General features: G+C 44.8%; 1 protein-coding gene across 4 annotated transcripts in view; it reads right to left on the reverse strand.

Moving 5' to 3' along the window:
• Window positions 1-15,393, reverse strand: part of MCCC1 (methylcrotonyl-CoA carboxylase subunit 1) — a 78,768-nt gene extending 63,375 nt beyond the window's left edge. The window contains exons 1-4 of one of the 4 annotated variants that reach the window (XM_021674505.2): window positions 15,149-15,302; window positions 10,940-10,986; window positions 8,482-8,618; window positions 3,211-3,306 (exon numbers count right to left, since the gene is read on the reverse strand). In XM_021674505.2, the coding sequence (XP_021530180.2) occupies window positions 3,211-3,306; window positions 8,482-8,618; window positions 10,940-10,986; window positions 15,149-15,246 (378 nt within the window). In that variant the 5' untranslated portion in view covers window positions 15,247-15,302. Of the gene's footprint in view, window positions 1-3,210; window positions 3,307-8,481; window positions 8,619-10,939; window positions 10,987-11,178; window positions 11,197-15,148 lie in introns of those variants that run through there. The other 3 variants (XM_021674506.2, XM_064366847.1, XM_021674507.2) reach the window with 3 other exon arrangements.
• Between the last annotated feature and the right edge of the window lie 5,554 nt (window positions 15,394-20,947).

Genomic DNA, 20,947 nt, shown 5'->3' on the forward strand with positions numbered 1-20,947 from the left:
TAATTTTTTGTAGTTTTAGTAGAGATGGGGTTTCACCAGGATGGTCTCGATCTCTTGACTCGTGATCCACCTGTCTCGGCCTCCCAAAGTGCTGGGATTATAGGCGTGAGCCACTGCGCCCGGCCATGACACTATTTTAAACGGGTATAAACTTGATAAAGTTCCTGGAATTAGCATATCACACATTTGCTAGAGGGTTGTTATTTAAACTAAAAAATGGTCTCTGAAAAATGGTCATTAAAAAGACAGTGGATTTTCAACTCTTGAGAAGGAGGCAGCTTAGAAGAGAAAGCAATAATAAAATAAAAAGGAAGCTCACTTGCCTATGGGAAGTAATTTTTAATTAATGAACATTTCCAATCAAACAACAACTTCCCTTTTTCCAAAATGCAGGACAAGAAAGTTCTGCTCAGCCTGGTCCAGTGAACAGGGAAAGGGGCTGGGAGACAGAATACTCGTTTCATCCTTTCTCTTTCAAAGATTAGACAAGTTTTGATTTCAAATCACCAGGGGATCTTGCTACAAATGCAAATTTTGCATAAAATGCAAATTATAGTGGGTTTAGGGTAGGACTTAAAGGTTGTATTGTTTTTTATTTAGAGATGGGGTCTTGCTATCTTCTACAGGCTGGCCTCAAACTCCTGGGTTCAACCAATCCTCCTGCCTCAGTCTTCCGAGTAGCTGGGATTACAGACGTAAGCCACTGTGCCCAGCTCAAAAGTCTGCATTTCTAATGAGCTCATGAGGAATGCCAAGTGTGCTGGTCTGTGGACCACACTTTGAGTAGCAAGATTTAGATGACTTGGAATAACATCATGCCACTTTGTGTGCATTAGATTTGATGCCCATAAGATGAAGGTAACAATACCATGGCATTTATGCTTAAACACATGATAAACACATAAACTGATACTTATGCTAAAGTGCCTGAATTCCTAAGGACAGGTGATATATATACGTGTGGGTGTATATATATATATATATGTCCACGTATTATCATCTCCCTACCTTCCTAGGGACCTTTTACTTCAAGCTATAACCAAAAAAGCTTTATAAACAAGCATATTTTAAATACGTGTTTGTATAAATTAATACCTATTCAGTGTAGGAACTCTGATTCTAAAGAAGAGAACACTGATTTGGGGATACATTAATACCAAACAACTACACATACTCACTAATTTAAATTAAAGGCTTGGCTGGGTGCAGTGGATTACACTTGTAATCCCAACAGTTTGGGAGGCTGAGGTAGGAGGATCACTTGAGGCCAGGAGTTTGAGACCAGCCTGGGCAACATAGGGAGACTCCACCTCTACAAAAATGTAAAAAATCAGCGGGGCATGGTGATGCAAGCCTGTAGTTCTAGCTACTTGGGAAGCTGAGGCAGGAGGGTTGCTTGAACCCTCACTGCTGCACTCCAGCCTGGACAAGTGAGGCCCTATCTCAAAAAACAAAAACAAATTGAGGACTGCGTACAAGCTCACTGGGTTGCTAGGAGGTATGCTAAAAAATGGTGTAAGATGTGAGTTCTTCCCTTAGGAGAGCACAAAGGAGGAGCCAACCTCTATATTAAACTTGGAAACAAAACATTAATTAAGTATAAACATGACTAGAACAGGAAATCAAACGCTGAATGATCAATGTGCTAGAGGAGATAAGAACATTTCTAAGCAGCAGGAATTCAGGTGAGGGTGACGGGCAACCCTATGGCTATTTACTTGTAATTGTTTTGCGGTCTTTCATTGTTACTGTCCCTACCTTTGCCCCACTCCAATCATCCATTTCCCCACCCAGAAGCCGCAGTGATTTCATTAAAAAGTAAAGCAGATCGCTTTACTCCTCAGCTTTAAAAAATCTCCCAATGGCTCTTAGAATGAAACACAAACTCCTTATCAAGACCTATAATGTTCTCACTTTGGGAGCCTGAGGTGGGCAGATCACTTGAGCCCAGGAATTCAAGACCAGCCTGGGCAACATGGAGAAACCTCATCTCTACAAAAAATAAAAAATTAGCCAGGCATGGTGGTGTGCACCTGTGGTCCCAGCTACTTGGGAGGCTGAGGTGGGAGGATCACCTGAGCCCGGGAGTTGGAGGCTGCAGTGAGCCATGACGGTGCCACTGCACTCCAGCCTGGGCAACACAGCAAAGGCCTTGTTTCAAAAAAACAAAGAGCTATAATGTTGTAAATGACGCTGGCCCTACCTCCCTCTACCTCCCTCTAGCCCCATCGTCTCCTACCACTTTCTTCCTGTCAGTTGGTTCTCCCAGCTGCAAACCCAACCTTCCAGCTGCTGCCTTGTGAAGGGGCTCTGCCTCTTTGCCAGTGGGCTTCCTGTTAGGTTTCGCCAGTAGGGGTCGCTGTAGGGAAACGGGAACGAGGAAGCTTTCCTCGCTCAGGGCAGTGGCCACTGGCTCCAGCCTTCAGGTTCTTTTGCAACTGGGAGAACCAGCCTCATTAAGCCCCCTGCAGCCAGGGAGGCCCCTCCACAGCTCTGACGACAGCTGCAGAAGGTCCCTCCGCCAGTCTCTCCTCCAACCCAAAGGGTGGTTGTCAATTTCTGTTATTATTATGGGGTAATTTCAACATCCCGCCCCGCTTCAGTGCTCTCACACTGGTGGAACTAATTCCTAAACTAAGTTCTGCTGAAATGTCAAACGGAATTTTAGTTTTACTGACCATACCTGAGTGACACAGCCACTCACTGCCTTCGCTCCAGCCACACTGAGCACTTTTCTCCCTTGAACAGCGACCTTGTTTTCATCTCAGAGTCCTGGCAATTCCATCTGCCTGAACCGTCTCCCTTAAGCTCCTTACATGGCCCTAGAAGGAGACTGGGAAGTTGGGATGGAAAAATCTTTCTTACTTGCTTATATTTTACCTTGCAATTTAGAGCTCTACCTACCTATTTCTCCCAAAGGACTTGAGCATGTAGTTTGAGGACAGAGAGCTGAATTCTCTCCTAATTTGAACTTAGAATTTAGACCCTCTCTCCACCTACTTCCCAAAAAATCTAAAGTGCACAGGATTCAGTAAAAAAGGCAGACTGGCTGAGAAATAAGAAGGGATGTGCCTAGTTTACAATGATAATCCAATAATCAAATGTAAAGCTCTTGGGAAGGGCTAAAATTAGAAATTTCTGTAAGTAGCTCTCCATCAATTGCATAAAACATTATTCCTTTAACACTGCAAATCTCTTCACAACCCTCACCTGTGCAGCAGAGGTCTTCGCCACTTGAATGATTTTCTCCATAGAAAGGTAGCTCTGCTGGGAGGGGGCAGGGCCAATGGAATATGCTTCATCTGCCTGTTTAAGAAACATCACATGCTTAAAAGACTGTGGCTAGTACATACTCAGACACTATACCGAACTGCTGTGGGGTCATTTTATTATTGTAAATAAAAATGCCAGCCCCTCAAGAACAGTGCAAGAATTCCCAAACTGAAGTATCAGTGTATGTCTATGTTATAAAAATAAGCCAGTCTTAGAATCTTTTGCATGAAGAGAGTAACAGAACTTGGTTTTCATGCATAAGCCACACACTGGTGTGAAAGTACAGTGTCTCAGGATAGAAAGTAACAGGGATTAGTCATATTATTCCTAAAACAATCATAACCTTAAAAGTATTTAATGCTAAAAATGTATATTTAATAATAGGAACAAAATATGTGACAGATGTACAAAGGAAGAAAAAAGCTTACAAGGTTGACTAAACTGTATATAATTATCAGAGTATGATAATGCTTTCATATATTAGTGAATTATTTTATATTATTCTTTAAAATTTTCACATAATCATAGCATCCCTTGAAGTAGACCAAATAAAGCACATTGTTCATTCATCCCAGTACTTACTGGAGGCCTACTATGTGCCACTCTTTCAGGTGGGAGCTGCCTGTACCACAGTGAACAAGACAAATGTCCCTGACTAGGGGGAGAGACAGACATTAAACACTTAATGACAACTGTGATGAACGTCATGAAGGGAAAACCAAGGGCATAAAGGTTGCAGGAGGAAGGCCTGATCTAGTCTGAAGGTGGTCAGGAAGCACCTAGGAGGGAAGTCAGGGGAGGCTCCTCAAGGACAACCAAGACTTTGCCTGGCAAACAGATCAGAATGTGGAGTTGGGAACAGGAATGGAGCGGAGGGTGAGTCTCTCAGGCAGAGAAAACAACCTACATAAAGGTGGGAAGAAACCTGGTCCATCTGAGCAACTGAAGGTGGCTTGTGTGGCTGGAACACAGTGAGCAAGGGGTCCAGGGGCCAGAAAGGATGCTGGACAGAAAGCTGGGCACAGATTTCAAAGGGCCTGTGAGAGGTTACAAGCTTTGGGCTTTCTCCTAAGGGAGGACGCAAAGAGACCATTTTAATTTTTTTGGGGGGATGAGTCTTGCTCTGTCGCCCCAGGCTGGAGTGCAGTGGTGCAATCTCTGGCTCACTGCAACCACTGCCTCTTGGGTTCAAGCAATTCTCCTGCCTTGCCCCCACTCCCTGCCGCAGTAGCTGAGATTACAGGTGTATACCACCATGCCCAGCTAATTTATGTATTTTTAGTAAGACAGGGTTTCACCATGTTGGCCAGGCTGGTCTCGAACTCCTGACCTCAGGTGATCCGCCCACCTCAGCCTCTCAAAGTGCTGGGATTACAGGGATCAGCCACTGCACCCAGCCTGTTTTTCCCTTTTACCTCCACAAAACACAGATCTTTTCTCATTCTAAAGAACATGAATTATTACAATACGAATGCAGAGTAGCCCTTCGGTACTCCCCCCATTGCAATCACCTTCCAGATAGAACATCACTACAATCAACTTGGGACATACTGTTCCATATCCACATTCCTAACTAGTCATATAGACTTGTATAAACACATGCAGTTTTCGTTCTTGCTTTTATAGAAACAGGATCATACTACATAGCTATCTTCTGCAATTGCCTTCTTCATTAATGGTATGTCTTGGGAGCTCTTTTTCTTGCTAGTACACAGGCCTACCTCATTTTGTATAACATTTGCAAAACATTCCGTAGTATGGAGGTATCACAGTTCATTTAATCATGTATCTCTTAATGCGCACTTAGGTTATAACGGCAGAAAACTGGATGTGGGCAAGGCTGAAGGATATGCAAGTTTAATAGCTTCTGGTTAATCGGCCTTGAAATGGTTTTACCAATATATATTTCCATCAACATACCAATTTCTAAACACCTTCATCAACACTCATTATCCACCTTTTAAATTACTGATAAGCTGGTAGATCATATAAAAGTTTAAAGCATTTGGCCAGGCGCAGTGGTTCACACCTGTAATCCCAGCACTTTGTGAGGCCGAGGCGGGTGAATCACAAGGTCAGGAGATTGAGACCATCCTAGCCAACACGGTGAAACCCTGTCTCTACTAAAATACAAAAAATTAGCTGGGCGTGGTGGCACATGCCTGTAGTCCCAGCCACTCAGGAGGCTGAGGCAGGGGAATCACTTGAATCTGGGAGGTTACAGTGAGCCGAGATGGCGCCACTGTACCCCAGCCTGGTGACAGAGCAAGACTCTGCCTCAAAAAAAAAAAAAAAAGAAAGAAAGAAAGAAAATTAAAGCATTTAAACAAAGAAGTAACTTAAAGATTGTTGGCTGGGGACGGGGGATACTTAAGAGTGGAGGTAGAGAGGGTACTTAGAAGGCTGCAGCATTTGGCCAAGCAAGAGGTGACAGTGGGGCCAGGCATGCTGGCTCATGCCTATAATCCCTATAATCCCAACACTTTGGGACAACATAGTGAGACATCATCTCTACAAAAAATAAAAAAAATTAGCCAGCCATGGTAGCAAGTGCCTGTAGTCACACCTAATCAGGAGGCTGAGGTGGGAGGATCACTTGAGCCTGGAAGGTTGAGGCTGCATTGAGCTGTGACTGTGCCACTGCACTCCAGCCCAAGCGAAAGGGTGAGACCCTCTCAAGAAAGAAAAAGAAAGAAGGAAGGAAGGGAGGGAGGGAGGGAGGAAGGAAGGGAGGGAGGAAGGGAGGGAGGGAAGGAGGGAAAAAAGGAAGGAAGGAAAGAAAGGAGAGAGAGAGAGAAAGGAAGGGAGGGAGGGAGGGGAGGGAGGGAAGGAAGGAAAGGAGAGAGAGAGAAAGGAAGGGAGGGAGGGAAGGAAGGAAAGAAAGGAGAGAGAAAAAAAGAGAGAGAGAAAGGAAGGGAGGGAGGGAGGAAGGAAGGGAAGGAAGGGAGGGAAGGAAGGAAGGAAGGAAGGAAAGAAGAAAGGTGATTATGACTTTGAGTTACAGGTGGGAGGGAGGAGAAAGAAGTGGACAGAAATGTTTGGGAAACAGAATTAATGGTACTTGGTCATTTACTTGATGAGAGGGAAAAGGATCTAGAGTGGGAAAGAAGAGAGAAAAACGTTCAAAGACTTCTAGATCTCTGCCATTATTGTTTTTCTTAGCAATGGTGTTGTCCTCTATGGGGTTAGGGAAGTCTGTAAGAAATGCAGGTTCAGTACAGATGAAAGGTCATGAGTTCAATTTCAGTCACATTAGTTTGGTACCTGTGACGATATCAAAGTAGAGAAGTTGAATGGGCAGTTGGATATAGATGTATCATGCTCAAAAGAAAGTCTGGGCTTGAAATAGAAATTTGGGAGTTTTTCTCAAAGCTACAGGAGTATGTGAAATGAGCTAGAACAAGAGTAAACACTGAGAAAAGAGGGTCAAGGACCAAGTCCCAAGGAACTTCAACAGAAGGGTCTGGTAGATGGGTAGGGTCCAGAGAAAGGGCACTGAGAGAAGACAAGAAGGCAAGCGGCTGGAAAAGCCACAGACGAATTTATTTCTAAAAGAAGGGAGCAGTTTACTAGGGTGCTAAATCCTGCTGGGAGATAGTCAGTTCAGGCCTGGAGACTCCACTAAACTTAGGGACATGGACATTATTAGTCTAGTAGAGAGTGGTTGAAGACACATCACTGAAAAATGAAGATTATTTTTTGACATAGAAATGTCTCATTTTGCTTTACGTTTTATTAATATTGTTAACTGACGAATCATAATTGTATACATTCATGGGGTACAATGTGATGTTTTGCCACATGCTTACAATGTGTAATGACTGAATCAAGCTAATTAACCTAGCCATCATCTCACTTACCTGTTATTTTTCACGGTAAGACATTTAAAATTTACTCTCTTATTTTGGGAAAATTCTTTTTTTTTTTTAAATGAATGAGAGGTTCATCATATTGCCCAGCTTGGCATTGAACTCATAGCCTCGCCTCCCCAAGCGTCAGGACATCTGGCCGGAGCCACCGCGGCTCCCGGGAAAATTCTTAAAAAGACAAAAAGAGAAGCGATCCAGAGCACTGGCCTTCAATGGGAAAAGATGGATGCAGACGTAACTAAGTCAGCAGATTCTGTGGTAGGAAGCTCAATTTTATTTTCTCTGTGAAATCAAGATCATCTGCTGTGAATAGGTGGGTAGAGGAGAATTGGAGGTTGGAATAAAGCGAAATAGATTTGAAATAGTCACTGCACAGAATGAGGAAAAAAGTGGCTAGTGCGCCACATGGGCCTGCTGTACAATGATGAAAGCCCAGGTGAGGCTGCTCATCATAGATTTGGGCTAGTGCTTGGAGTCTTGCTGCAGGCATAATGAAGGCCAACAGCTGAATTCGTCCATAGTTACAGTTATTTCTAGTGGATAAAAGCTAGTGATAGACTGGGCGTGGTGGCTCATGCTCCTAATCCCAGCACTTTGGGAGGCTGAGGTAGGTGGATCACTTGAGGCCAGGAGCTCAAGACCGTTTTGACCAACATGGTGAAACCCCATGTCTACTAAAAATACAAATAATTAGCTGGGCATGGTGGCATGTGTCTGTAATCCAGCTACTCAGGAGGCTGAGGCATGAGAATCACTTTAACCTGGGAGGCGGAGGTTGCAGTGAGCCAAGAACATGCCACTGCACTCCAGCCTGGGCAACAGAGTGAGACTGTCAAAAAAAAAAAAAAAAAAAGCTAGTAAGAACTCACTCATAACATTTACAACCTTCAGGGGAGTTGGGTCTTTTTAGTTATAACTTTACAGATGAAGCAAGGCTCCGAAACATGAAGTGACTTGGCTACAATCACTTAGCCAGTAAGTAGCAGTTGCTAAAAGTAGAGCCTGGATGTTTCTCCTTGTATTCAGGGACTCTGGACATGAGTTACTCAAAGTGTGGTCTGTGGATCAGTAACATTCTGTGAACTGTTTTAATCAATCCTCAAGGAGACAAAGACCTTGCCTGTAAATCAACTGTTCTACTAAGCACCCCGCTTAGTTCAACTGACGCTGTATTTGAAAAATGTTCCAAGAATTATTAGTGAGCAGTCTGAACTTACCTACTTCAACCCTGTTACCATTAGCAAATATCAACTGTCATCATAAAGAACTAAAATACTGACACAGTAATGAATAAATGTGATCACTTGTAAGACGTGGCTTCCAGTTTTTAACAACATACCATATCTACATGCATGGAATTCCTGTCAGCCTCACTATAAACCGCCACGGACTGTACACCCAGTTTTCTGGCTGTGCGCATCACCCTGCAGGCAATTTCTCCTCTGTTTGCAATGAGGACCTTGGTAATGTTTCTTCCTGTTTAAAACACCATGAAAATCACACAGAAATGTTACTGGAGAGCAAAGAATGAGAATGAGAATATGATTAACTGGCTGATTGGGACTCGAACTGGTAAGTTCAAGCTTTTTGGTAAAACTAGCAAAACTGAGCCCAAAATGATCACTTTAATATTAGTGCACTTCTTTTCACTGAAATTAAAGATACTCATGAACATAAATTACTCAGCTTTTTCAACTTAAAATACAGAACCACTTAAAATTAAAAGATGCTTTGTTTTGCCAAGGATCAAATTACAATAGTGTTAAAAATCATCATCACTAATCATAACTAATCTTTAGTCTATTTATTTATTTATTTTTGAGACAGTGTTTTGCTCTGTCACCCAGGCTGGAGTACGATGGTGCGATCTCGGCTCACTGCAACCTCTGCCTCCTGGGGTCAAGCAGTTCTCCTGCTTCAGCTTCCCAAAGAGCTGAGATTACAGGCATCCATCATCACACCCAGCTCATTTTTACATTTTTAGTAGAGCGGGGTTTCACCACATTGGCCAGGCTGGTCTTGAACTCCCGATCTCGCGTGATCCACCTGCTTCGGCCTCCCAAAGTGCTGGATTACAGGTGTGAGCCACTGTGCCTGGCCAGTAATAACTAATATTCAATAAGCACTTTCTGTGCCTCAGGTCCTGTGATAAAGACTCAACATCGACTTAAATTTTCACAATAATCCTAATGAAATACATACTACCATTGTTACCTCAGTTTCAAAGATGAAGAAACCAATGCTCAAGCTATTATTGTCCCCAAAATTACAGAGCTAAAGGAAGAATACAGGATTTGAACCTAGCTCTGCGTCACTCCAGAATTTGAGCTCTCAGTCACTCTGTTCCTCTGCCTCTACCTCTACGTACACAGAGGTGTGTGGTTCTCTTGCAACACTAGTGACTCTTACAGCAGCCTACTGGCATCGCCGCCATAATGACAAGCTACTGTGTATAGAAGACGGTTTTTTTTTTCTCGAGACGGAATCCTGTCACCCAGGCTGGAGTGCAGTGGCGCAATCTTGGCTCACTGCAACCTCCACCATCTGGGTTCAAGCGATTCTCCTGTCTCAGCCTCCCAAGTAGCTGGGATTACAGGCGTGTGGCACCACATCTGGCTAATTTATAAAATGTACTTCTAACATACACATATATAAAATGTACTTCTAATATCATATATGAAATAAATGTTCTTCGACAGTTCATAATAGTTATTTCTTCAATATAATCCATAGGCTCAACATAGTAATTTCTTCTTTAAAAAACAGTAAGGTTGCACATTATTTAAGTGTCTTTCCATGGGGCTCCATAGAGCCCAAGACTTGTCACAGGGGCTGCTGGATGACTATGTATGTGTATGGGCAGGGGAGGAGGGCAGGGTAGGTAGAGTTATACCCAATCCACTGGAAGTTATACTTTATTATACTTTTATATGTTTTATAGTTGGGAATTCCATGTTAAATTTTATTTGGAAAAAAGGGTTTTGATACTTAAAATAGCTTTTTCAAAGCACTGATTTTGACCATCGTAGTTAGGATTTTCCAATCCAATACACTAAGAGGGTCAAACAGACAGAACAACACGAATATAAAATCTTCTCCATTATTGCTCTATTTTATTTATTTATTGATTTTACTTTATTTTTTAATTTTTTTATATAAAGACAGGGTTTCACCATGTTGGCCAGGCTGGTCTTGAACTCCTGACCTCAGGTGATCCACCCACCTCAGCCTCCCAAAGTGCTGAGATTACAGGCGTGAGCCACCACGCCCGGCCATTTTATTTATTTTTTATTTACTTTTTAGGTTTTTTTTGAGACGGAGTCACTCTGTCGCCCAGGCTGGAGTGAATGGCGCGATCTCAGCTCACTGCAACCTCCACCTCCTGGGTTCAAGAGATTCTCTGGCCACAGCCTCCCAAGCAGCTGGGATTACAGGCAATCACCACCATGTCCAGCTAATTTTTGTAGTTTTTAATAGAGACAGGGTTTCACCATGTTGGCCAGGCTGGTTGAGAACTCCTGACCTCAGTTGATCTGCCTGCCTCAGCCTCCCAAAGTGCTGGGATTACAGGCGTGAGCCACCGCGCCTGGCTGAGCTCTGTATTTTAAGACTCAAGATCAAGAGAGATTTGATATAAACGAGGTGAAAACTATGACTTAACACTTTCTAAAAAATCATCATGAAAATCCAAAATTTATAACTAATTCTATTACGCACATATTAAGGGATTAAACGGTTCCCTTTCTTAGTTCACAATCTGAAGCAGAATCAGACAGAACAACAAAGCCGCTCGGTACCTGTGGTTGTTGCGTACTTCATGGTTCTTTGCCTCCACACCCGTGTCCTATAACATAAAACCAAATGGAATTATAATTAAACAGAATAAGCAACACAATTGTTCTTTCAAAAGAATTTAAGTTTCTTAAAACACGAAACCTTAAGCCAAATAACAGTGATTTAGTAAAGCTTTCCTGGTGGGTAGAAAACTAATCTAGAAATCAAGAGTCAGAGGTCTGGCTGTTTTCCCTCGTCCTACCTGTCCTTGAACAAGTCACCCAATCTGTTTGGTACTGAGGCTGGCATATGATCACAGAGTCAGAGACGATTAAACACCCAAGGATTATTAAGATCATCTAGTTCAGCTTTTTGAAACCTTTTTGGCTGCAACTCACAATACAAACTACCCAGGATACAGACAATTAAAACAGACGTTTTGTTAAAAATGACTCATTCTGCCTTTTGGTACTTTCAGTTCTATCCTATTTTATTAAAATATGCTGGTCAATCTACAGTTTGAAAAATACCAATCAGGTTCAAACATGAGACATGTTTAAAAAGTAAGACCAAAGAAATAAACAGAGGCAGCAGAAAGAATGTTGGCTGTGGGATCAGAAGAGCCAAGGTCTCATCCAATCCCTCCAATGGGCAGCTTGCCCAGGGTCAAGTCACTTTTCATCAGTGTTTCTCAAACTTTTTTTTTTTTTTTCCATTATTACCCTACTAATAAGAAAACTTTTAAAAGATTTTATTGCTTGTAGGAAGGGAGGGGGTGAGGTTGAGCTTTGGAAGGCCGTGAACCACGACAACATGGTTTTCTGGCCCTGCCAAGAATCCATTTCCACCCCTTTAGCGGTGGTATCATCCCAGTTGAGGAAGCAAGATTTGGTATCTGGGGCCTCAGTGTTCTCCAACCCGAGGTGAGACTGTACGAGGTAATCTTAAAGGGACCTCTCAGATTTGAAACTACTATACAATTCTATTCCAAATCCTTGTATTAAAAGAAAACGGAGAAATTGGGAGACAAAATGACTTGCAGTGTCTTGAGGCAGAAGTATCAACAATTTTTTAAGGTTTCATGATACCTGTTTATATAATAAGGTAACACTGAAGCATTAACCAAAGCTGACAGGAAACAGGCCAGATTCACTTTAGGAACAAAGAAGTACAATGTCCATGAAGCCTCAGCTAAAGAGCCTATGTGGGCAGGGCACGGTGGCTCATGGCTATAATCCCAGCACTTTGGGAGGCTTAGGCGGACAGATGACCTGAGGTTAGGAGTTCGAGGCCAGCCTGGCCAACACGGTGAAACCCTATCTCTACTAAAAATACAAATATTAGCTGGGTGTGATGGTGGGCACCTATAATTCCAGCTACTCGGGAGGCTGAGGCAGGAGACTTGTTTGAACTCGGGAGGCAAAGGTTGCAGTGAACCAAGATCACTCCACCGCACTCCAGCCTAGGCGACAGACTAAGACTCCGTCTCGCCAGGCGTGGTGGCTCACGCCTGTAATCCCAGCACTTTGGGAGGCCAAGGCGGGTGGATCACGAGATCAGGAGATCGAGACCATCCTGGTCAACATGGTGAAACCCCGTCTCTACTAAAAAAAAAAAAAATTAGCTGGGCATGGTGGCGCGTGCCTGTAATCCCAGCTACTCAGGAGGCTGAGGCAGGAGAATTGCCTGAACCCAGGAGGCGGAGGTTGCGGTGAGCCAAGATTGCGCCATTGCACTCCAGCCTGGGTAACAAGAGCGAAACTCCGTCTCAAAAAAAAAAAAAGACTCCGTCTCAAAAAAACGAGCATAGGCAGGGAAACCAACAAATCCCAGGAGCAATTCCACCTATCCTTTTGTCTATACCTGGAAGATACGGTTATAAAGGACTAACTAGTGGTTTTAGATTCACAAAGCACCAGATAAAAGCACAGCTGTGCATTTGAATCTATGTAACTAGATAGTAGTATATACACACTACGTATATGACTCCGTAGTTGAGCAGGATTACTATTTCACTGGCACCGAGATGCAGGAGACATCTATACATCTATATGCATCACACACTCATCACCCTACAATGTACAATCTGGTGCTGCCATCCATGAGGGGCTGCTGGGAAGACCCGCAGCTTTGGCAGGAGAGTTCCATGAGCTGCCTCCTAGGAGGCTGCCACTCTCCCAATACTTTCCAATTCAGTTGACCTTGCCTTCTTGATCTTGAAGGAGGGGGATCACTTTTCTTGATCTTTATGAGGTTATTTTCTAGCATTGTTTTCCCTTCACATTCTTCAGATAGGTTTCTGATAAGTTTCAAGGCCTATTCTGAGCAGTTGTATCTATTAAATGGTTGCTTCCTGGTAAAGCTAACTTAAGAGTCTGATTAAGGTTCAAGGCTACTGTTGACTTAAAACTTTCTTTTGCCATCTTCTAGTGACGACAGAAGGGAAAGAGGGAGAGTGAGAGAGAGAGAGAGAGATCACACTTAATTATAATCTTCTATCCCAACAATGTTATGATTGATCTATTATTTTTCACAATTATCTAAGCTGAAACTTAAAAACAATGGCTTAAACAAGACTAAGAAGCTGCTTCCCAGATTCAAGGTAGCGCCATATCAGCTTTGTCGTATCTATAATTCTGCCACTAGAGATTATTTTCTCTGAGCTACTAGAGATTCATAACATAAAAATAATGTAAACTATCTGTACTGATTTTTTTTTATTTGGGATGTCACCCAGGATGGAGTACAGTGGTGTGTGTGGCCTGGAACCCCTGGGCTCAAGCCATCCTCACCCACCTCATCCTCCCAAGTGGCTGTGACTACAAGTGTGTGCCACTACGCCTGGCTAATTTTTTAATGTTTTGTAAAGATGAGGTCTTACTATGTTGCCCAGGCTGGTCTTGAACTCATGCAATCCACCCACTTTGGATCCCACAGTGCTGGGAAAGTGCTGAGAATACACGCATGAATGAACTCTCCTGGCCCAGAGTTTTACTTCTGTAAGCCATTAACAACTCTAACACTCTCCAAGGTGACACATACTTGAGAATAGTTCTATATACAATAGCTAAGGTTTGAAAGGGAAGAGAGAGAGAAAATGGGTCTATCGTACTATCCTGAAAAGCCCTGCACACCTAAGAAAAGAAAAACCAGGGGAACAAAGGAACATTAACATTACTTTCACCAACTTTCTCATGTTTCTCTGGGAAGCCCTACAATTAAGTCACTAAAAAGGCCATCTACAATAATTTCTGGAAAATAAAAGCAAGCAAATGTTCATGTAAATGGTTGATTTTGCATTTATAGATTGATTTTATGTACGAGATTCTGCTTAAACCTCTTCCCATGCGTTAATTCATTTAATTTTCACAACCCAAGGTACTAGTATCATCTCCTCCAAGGTGAGGAAATTAAAGAATAAACATGAAGTAACTCAGCCAAAGTCACACACCTAGTGAGCGGCTAAGACCTCAGCCTTGACTGCAGTCTGTGCCCTTGAACACGAAACTGTCTTTCCAGAACGATGCAGGATGGCGATAACCATTAAGCCAAAGAAGACAAAGCAGCAAGCTCTCCACAAGCCTGAGGGTGTTTTCGCTGCCAGAGTTACCGCCACCAAAGGTTAGAGCTCAAAATTTGAAACAAGAGCTAGAGTCACGTGAGCTAAAGTGAGTCACCTGACAGCGCTGTTCGAACCTGGGTGCGAGAGCTTTCGACAAAACAATTCCCCAGCTCTGTGGAAGGTACACTTTCTCCCCTTGACGACTTCATTCCTTCTAACAACGAGAAGGAGCTCCAGGCGTCTTTCTCAGAACTGGACACCGGATGGGGCACAGCCGAGCTGAAAATGGCTTCGCGGGCATCCTGGCCCCGGTCCTTACTAGGTGTGTTCCGCCGAGCAAGTCGCTGATCCGCTGGGGCCTCCTTGGAACGGGATGGTAACAACGCTCCCACCTAAGCGGGGCTGCGAACGCCGAGGAAACCGGCTGCGAGCTGCCGCGGCGGCGAGGGACGCCCGGAGGACGGCGGGGAGGCCGGGAGAGCGCGAAGGCTGCGGCGGGGGGTCCTCCTCCCGGCGCCGTGACTGCCCGCCGAGCCCCGCGCGAGCGGCGGGGCTTTTCTTCCGTCCTCCCCACCGCGACCCCCCGTCCCGCCGCACCTCCCGCCGCCCACCCGGGTGCAAGCGCCCCTCGCCCCCGCCCCTGGCATGGCGCCACGGCCCCTCCACCCACCTCGGCGGCAGGAGCAGGCTCGGGAGACGCTGCCACCGGTTCCTCTCCGCCGCCGCCGCCGCCGCCAGCAGTGCCGACACCGCGGAGACCGCCGCCATGTCCCTGAGGCCCCGCCGCTCCGCTACTCCCCGGCACAGCGGCGGCTGCGTCCCACGCGCCAAACCCGGCCCTCCGCTCCGAAGCCTCAAGAGCCCCGCCGGCCACCGTCGGAGCCTCAGCCTCGCTTTGGGCCGATCCGAGAATGTGAGGGCGTCTCCACAAACACCAATCAGAGACCAGAGTCCGGCTTCCGCAGCAACGATTGGTCAGTCTGGCCACGTGCCCGCGGGGGTGTGGCCTATGTTTTTGCGCCCCCTGGGCCTGCCCCGACTCTGGGAAGAGGTTTTCCTTTCCTCCGCCTCCTGGTTCCCTGTCGCTGTTTCTTCCTGCCCCCCGCGGGGTTCCTTCGCTCTCATCAGCTTCTGGGAAAAGAGCCCTGGGGGAAAAAGCCAAATGCGGATGGACAGCAGGATACACAATTCTCTAGTGCTCTCAGGGGAGAATAAATAAACTAAATTGAAAATCTTTAAACCGCCTGAGCTTGAAACAGGTGTTCCTTCTAATGGGAAAAAGAGGAAGTCAAAGAGCAAACAGGAATATCTAGAGGATAAAGATACTGCAAACACTGCAGGTGGATGCTTCGTGAGGAAAGCTGGAGGAAGAAATTAGTGAAGATGAAGGAAGAAATAAATGAATTCCGAAAACCAGTATCAAAGGACTAATATACCCACAGGTTCACAAAAATTCATACAATAGTTACCAAATCAGAAATAAAGAGAGAAAAACGCACATTTGACATGATTTAAAAAACATAAGCAGGGAAAAATCACACACAGGGGAAACAAATTGTAGATTTGTAAGATTCTAATTTTGCTTAACTTCAAGTAAATTTAGAACTCTGGTTGGAATGAATGATGTTACAAGAAAATACAATTTATCAAAATCGATCCTGGAAGAGACAAAATTTAAGCAAACCATTACCATAGAAAAACTAGAGAAGTTGATCAAGAGCTGTCCTTGCTACCACACCCCACTTCCACCTTCACCTTCACCCCCAAAAGTTACAAAAGCCCACCTTGTCCTGCAAGAAAATTCCACACAAATGCGTAGTTGACTCAAACGCTATTAATTCTCTCCCAGAGCATAAAAAGATGGAAGTGTTCCAAATTCTTTTTAAAAAGTAAACATAATTTTGATACCAAAATCAACAAAGATATCATGCACACACACACACGACAGACCAATTTAACTTATAAATATCAATGGAAAATTCTAAATAAAATATTAACTGCACTGGGTGCTGTGGCTCATGTCTTGTGACCCCATCACTTTGGGAGGCTGAGGTGGGAGGACTGCTTAAGCCTAGGAGTTTGAGACCAGCTTGGACGACATAGTGAGACCCCCATCTGTACAAAAAAATTTTTTTAAAAACTGGGCATGATGATGCATGCCTGTAGTCCCAGCTACTTGGGAGACTCAGGCAGGAGGATCACTTGAATCCAGGAGTTTGAAGCTACAATGAGCTCTTATCATGCCATTGTACTCCAGCCTGGGCAACAGAGTGAGAGATTGTCTCTCAAAAAAAGCAAAAAAATTAACTAAGTATCTTGTAGCATATGAAAAGAATACCACACTGTAAGAGTATAGGGGAGGAAAAGCATTAGGAGAAATACCTAATTTGATGACGTGGTGATGGCAGATGCAGCAAACCACCATGGCACGTGTATACCTATATAACAAACCTGCACGTTCTGCACGTGTACCCCAGAACTTAAAGTACAATTTAAAAAAGAGAGTGTTTTCATGCTTGCATTCCTGATAACAAAAAGTGTCACAAAAGACTGCCAAACCACTGTTAAAATGGGAGCTTTGAATGAAGACACCCCCCCAAACAGGCTTTGTGTGAGCAACCTGGCTGTTTATTCACCTAGGTGCAGGTGGGCTGAGGCCGAAAAGGGCATCAGCAAAAGGCAGTGGGATAGGAGTTGGTTTTAAAGGTTGGGGCAAATCATTTGGGGAGAGGGCAGGGGTGTTACAGAGTAAGATCAGTTATGGTAGTGGAGGTAGGGGCAAGGAGAATACATTACCATAAGTTCAGTTACAATGGGGAGTGGGGTAAGGCGTAAGAGTAGTTAAGATGGTAGGGTGGGGCGGGGTGGGCGGGAGATATTCACAGAGCAAGAACAGTTTAGATGGCAGGGTGGGGTGAGGAGTATTCACATTATCATAAGAACAGTTAAGATGGCATAGTGGGGTGAAAAGCTTAATGTCGGGGGAAGCTCCACTGGGCAATCAGGGATAATGGCACAATGGCGATTGAAGGTTCGGGGGTGGGAGGTGGGGGGATGGAGGGAGGTGGAGGGGTGGGAGATGGGAGGGGTAGGGGGGATGAGGGGTGATCGCTGAGGCAGGCTGGACTTCAGACTTTCTGGGTCCGGGCTCATACATGGAGGCCTGACAACCACAACCTTGCACAAAGGCCATCACAACCTTACACAAAAAATACTTCTGCCAGAACATGCATCTGGCAGCTGCCTATGCAACCCTGCATTGGCATCACCCATGTTATTCATCTTTGTAGCCAAGCATAATTATTTCAAAACAATTATGTAACACTCCTCGTTTTTTCCTTTAAAAAGTTTACTCCCATTGCAATGCCTTATTCCAAAATCAATATATTTTTCTTTTATAGAACCTTTCTTTGTTCCTTTTTTAGGCTAATACTATCCAAAAATACATAATTTTAAAATGTTTTATTTTGATATAGCTTCAAACTTACAGAAAGGCTGCAAGAATAGCACTCTTGAGGCCGGGCGCGCTGGGTCACCCCCGTAATCTCAGCACTTTGGGAGGCCGAGGCGGGTGGATCACGAGGTCAAGAGATTGAGACCATCCTGGTCAACATGGTGAAACCCCGTCTCTACTAAAAATACAAAAAATTATCTGGGCACGGTGGCACGTGCCTGTAATCCCAGCTACTCGGGAGGCCGAGGCAGGAGAATTGCCTGAACCCAGGAGGCGGAGGTTGCGGTGAGCCAAGATTGCGCCATTGCACTCCAGCCTGGGTAACAAGAGTGAAACTCCGTCTCAAAAAACAAACAAACAAACAAGAATAGCACTCTTCACCTGGATTTCCCAAATGTTTCTTTTTTCTTTTTCTTTTTATTTTTTTTTGAGACAGAGTTTTGCTCTGTTGCCCAGGCTGGAGTGCAATGGTCCAATCTTGGCTCACTGCAAACTCCATTTCCCGGGTTCAAGTGATTCTCATGCCTCAGCCTCCTGAGTAGCTGGATTACAGACATGTGCCACCATACCCCGCTAATTATTTGTATTTTTAGTAGAGAGCAGGTTTCACCATTTTGGCCAAGATGGTCTCGAACTCCTGGCCTCAAGAGATCCACCCGCCTTAGCCTCCCAAAGTGCTGGGATTACAGGCATGAGCCCAAGTGTTTCTATTTTATCTCATTTGCTTTATCTTTCTCTCTCTCTCCCTCTCTTCATACAGATATAGATATATATGTATACACACACACACACACACACACACGCATGCATACACTCACATTTTCTTTCGGCACCACGTGAAAGCAAGCTGCAGACATCATGCCGCTTTTTTCACCCCTAACTGGGTCACTGCATATTTCCTAAAACAAGGCGATTTTATCACTTGCACAAAGAATATTTTTGAAGATTGGCAAGTTAACACCGATAAATACTGTTATTTATTTTACAGACCTACTTCAACTTTCAACGATTGTTCCAGAAGAAAACACTAGCACACATTGAATTCCCTCTCATGTCTCTTAATCTGGAATGATTCCTCTGTTTTTATTTCATTTTATTATTGTTATTATTTGGTGGTTGTTGTTGAAATGGAGCCTCACTCTGTCACCCAGGCTGGAGTGCAGTGGTGCAATCTCTGCTTAGTGCAACCTCCACCTCCTGTGTTCATGTGATTCTCATGCCTCAGCCTCCCAAGTAGCTGGGATTACAGGCACCCGTCACCACGCCTGGCTAATGTTTTTTCTTATTTTTGGTAGAGATGGAGTTTCACCATGTTGGCCAGGCTGGTCTCCAACTCCTGACCACAAGTGATCCACCCTCCTTGGCCTCCCAAAGTGCTGGAATTACAGGTGTGAACCACCGCGCCTGGCCCAGCTACCTATATTCATAAGTAAAGTTTTCTGAATATAGAATATTGACAAGCCTTTTTTTTTTTTTAACACGTCATCTACAGCTGCTTTCATGCCACAACAGCTGAGTGGAATAGTTGCCATAGAAACCATCTGGCCCACAAAACCTAAAATATTTACTGTCTTTCCCTTTACAGAAAAGGGTTGCCAAACCTGGGGATAGTTGTAGGTTTAAGTTTATAAGAAACCACCAAAGAGTGTTTTCTAAACTGATGGTATCCTTTTTCTATCAGCAACGGATAGCAGTTCCTCATCAACACTGGGTATTGCGGTCTTTTGAATTGTATCAGTTTTGGAGGTTGCGGAATGATACCTCATTGTGGTTTGAATCTGCAGTAGCTAGACTGGCCTTGGCAAGTGGGAAGCCATGTGTTTGGTTCTGTATATAGCCTCCGTCTCTGCCATCATGTTCATCCACTCACGTACGCCTCGTGCAAATGCTGTTGTCATCTGTGACAGGCTAGCTAACTCACTGGCTGAGGTCATTTGTTGACTTGTTTAGGCCAAGTGTGGTGGCTCACACCTGTAACCTTGCACTTTGTAAGATGGGAAGATTACTTGAGCCCAGGATTTCCAGACCAGCCTGGGCAACATGGTGAGACCCAAAATTTTAAAAAATTAGCTGAGGCAGGGTGCGGTGGTTCATGCCTGTAATCCCAGTACTTTGGAAGGCCAAGGTGGGCAGATCACCTGAGGTCAGGAGCTCAAGACCAGCCTGCCCAACATGGTGAAACTCCATCTCTACTAAAAATACAAAAATTAGCTGGGCATGGTGGTGGGCACCTATAATCCCAGCTACTTGGGAGGAGGCTGAGGCAGGAGAATCCCCTGGACCCAGGCGGCGGAGGTTGCAATGAGCCGAGATCGCGCCACTGCACTCCAGCCTGGGCGTCAGAGTGAGACTGTCTCGAAAAAAAAAGAAAGAAAGAAAAAAAGAAAGTCCTAAATGTGAGTCGTCCAGGTTCTTGGCGTATTGGACAAAGAATTAAACACAACGCCACAGGGTGGACACAGATTTCTTGAAGATGATTCACAGAGTGGGAGCGGGCTAGAGCAAGCGGCTGCTGAAGAGCCCCCTCAATCAGGGTTTTTATTAAGCAAGAAAGAACCCAGCAAAACCCCTAGGCACCCGTCAGAGGCCTCCAATTGACCATACCCCACGGAGGACTGGCCGGCAGCCAGTCGGGGCTGAAGTGGCTTGTTGTCACCGCAGCAAGGGCGTGACCCACATGCGGCGCCTGCGGCTCTCCTGCTCCTGCGCACTCATGCACCTGCTGTTCCCTGCCCTTGGGAACTGCTGCACGTGCTGAAACCCTGCTAACCCCAACTTCCCTATTCTCCTGCCTCAGTCAGGCCCAGCATGTTCAGTTGCATTTTAATCCTAGTTCTCAGCCTGGCAAGGAGGAGAGGAGGCGAGGCAACTCCTGCGGGGGCCACCTCTTGCCTTGTGAGAGAGGCTTCAGGAGCATCTTTCAGGCCCATGTGTAGCACCAAGTACGGGAGGCTGGGCTGCATCTGAAATCCTGGAGGTGCTGGGCTTTTGCAGAGTCAAATATCACTGGTGGAG

The sequence above is a fragment of the Aotus nancymaae genome, unplaced genomic scaffold, assembly GCF_030222135.1.
Source record: "Aotus nancymaae isolate 86718 unplaced genomic scaffold, 86718_ANA_hifiasm-v0.15.2.pri h1tg000067l, whole genome shotgun sequence".
Taxonomy (NCBI): Eukaryota; Metazoa; Chordata; class Mammalia; order Primates; family Aotidae; genus Aotus; species Aotus nancymaae.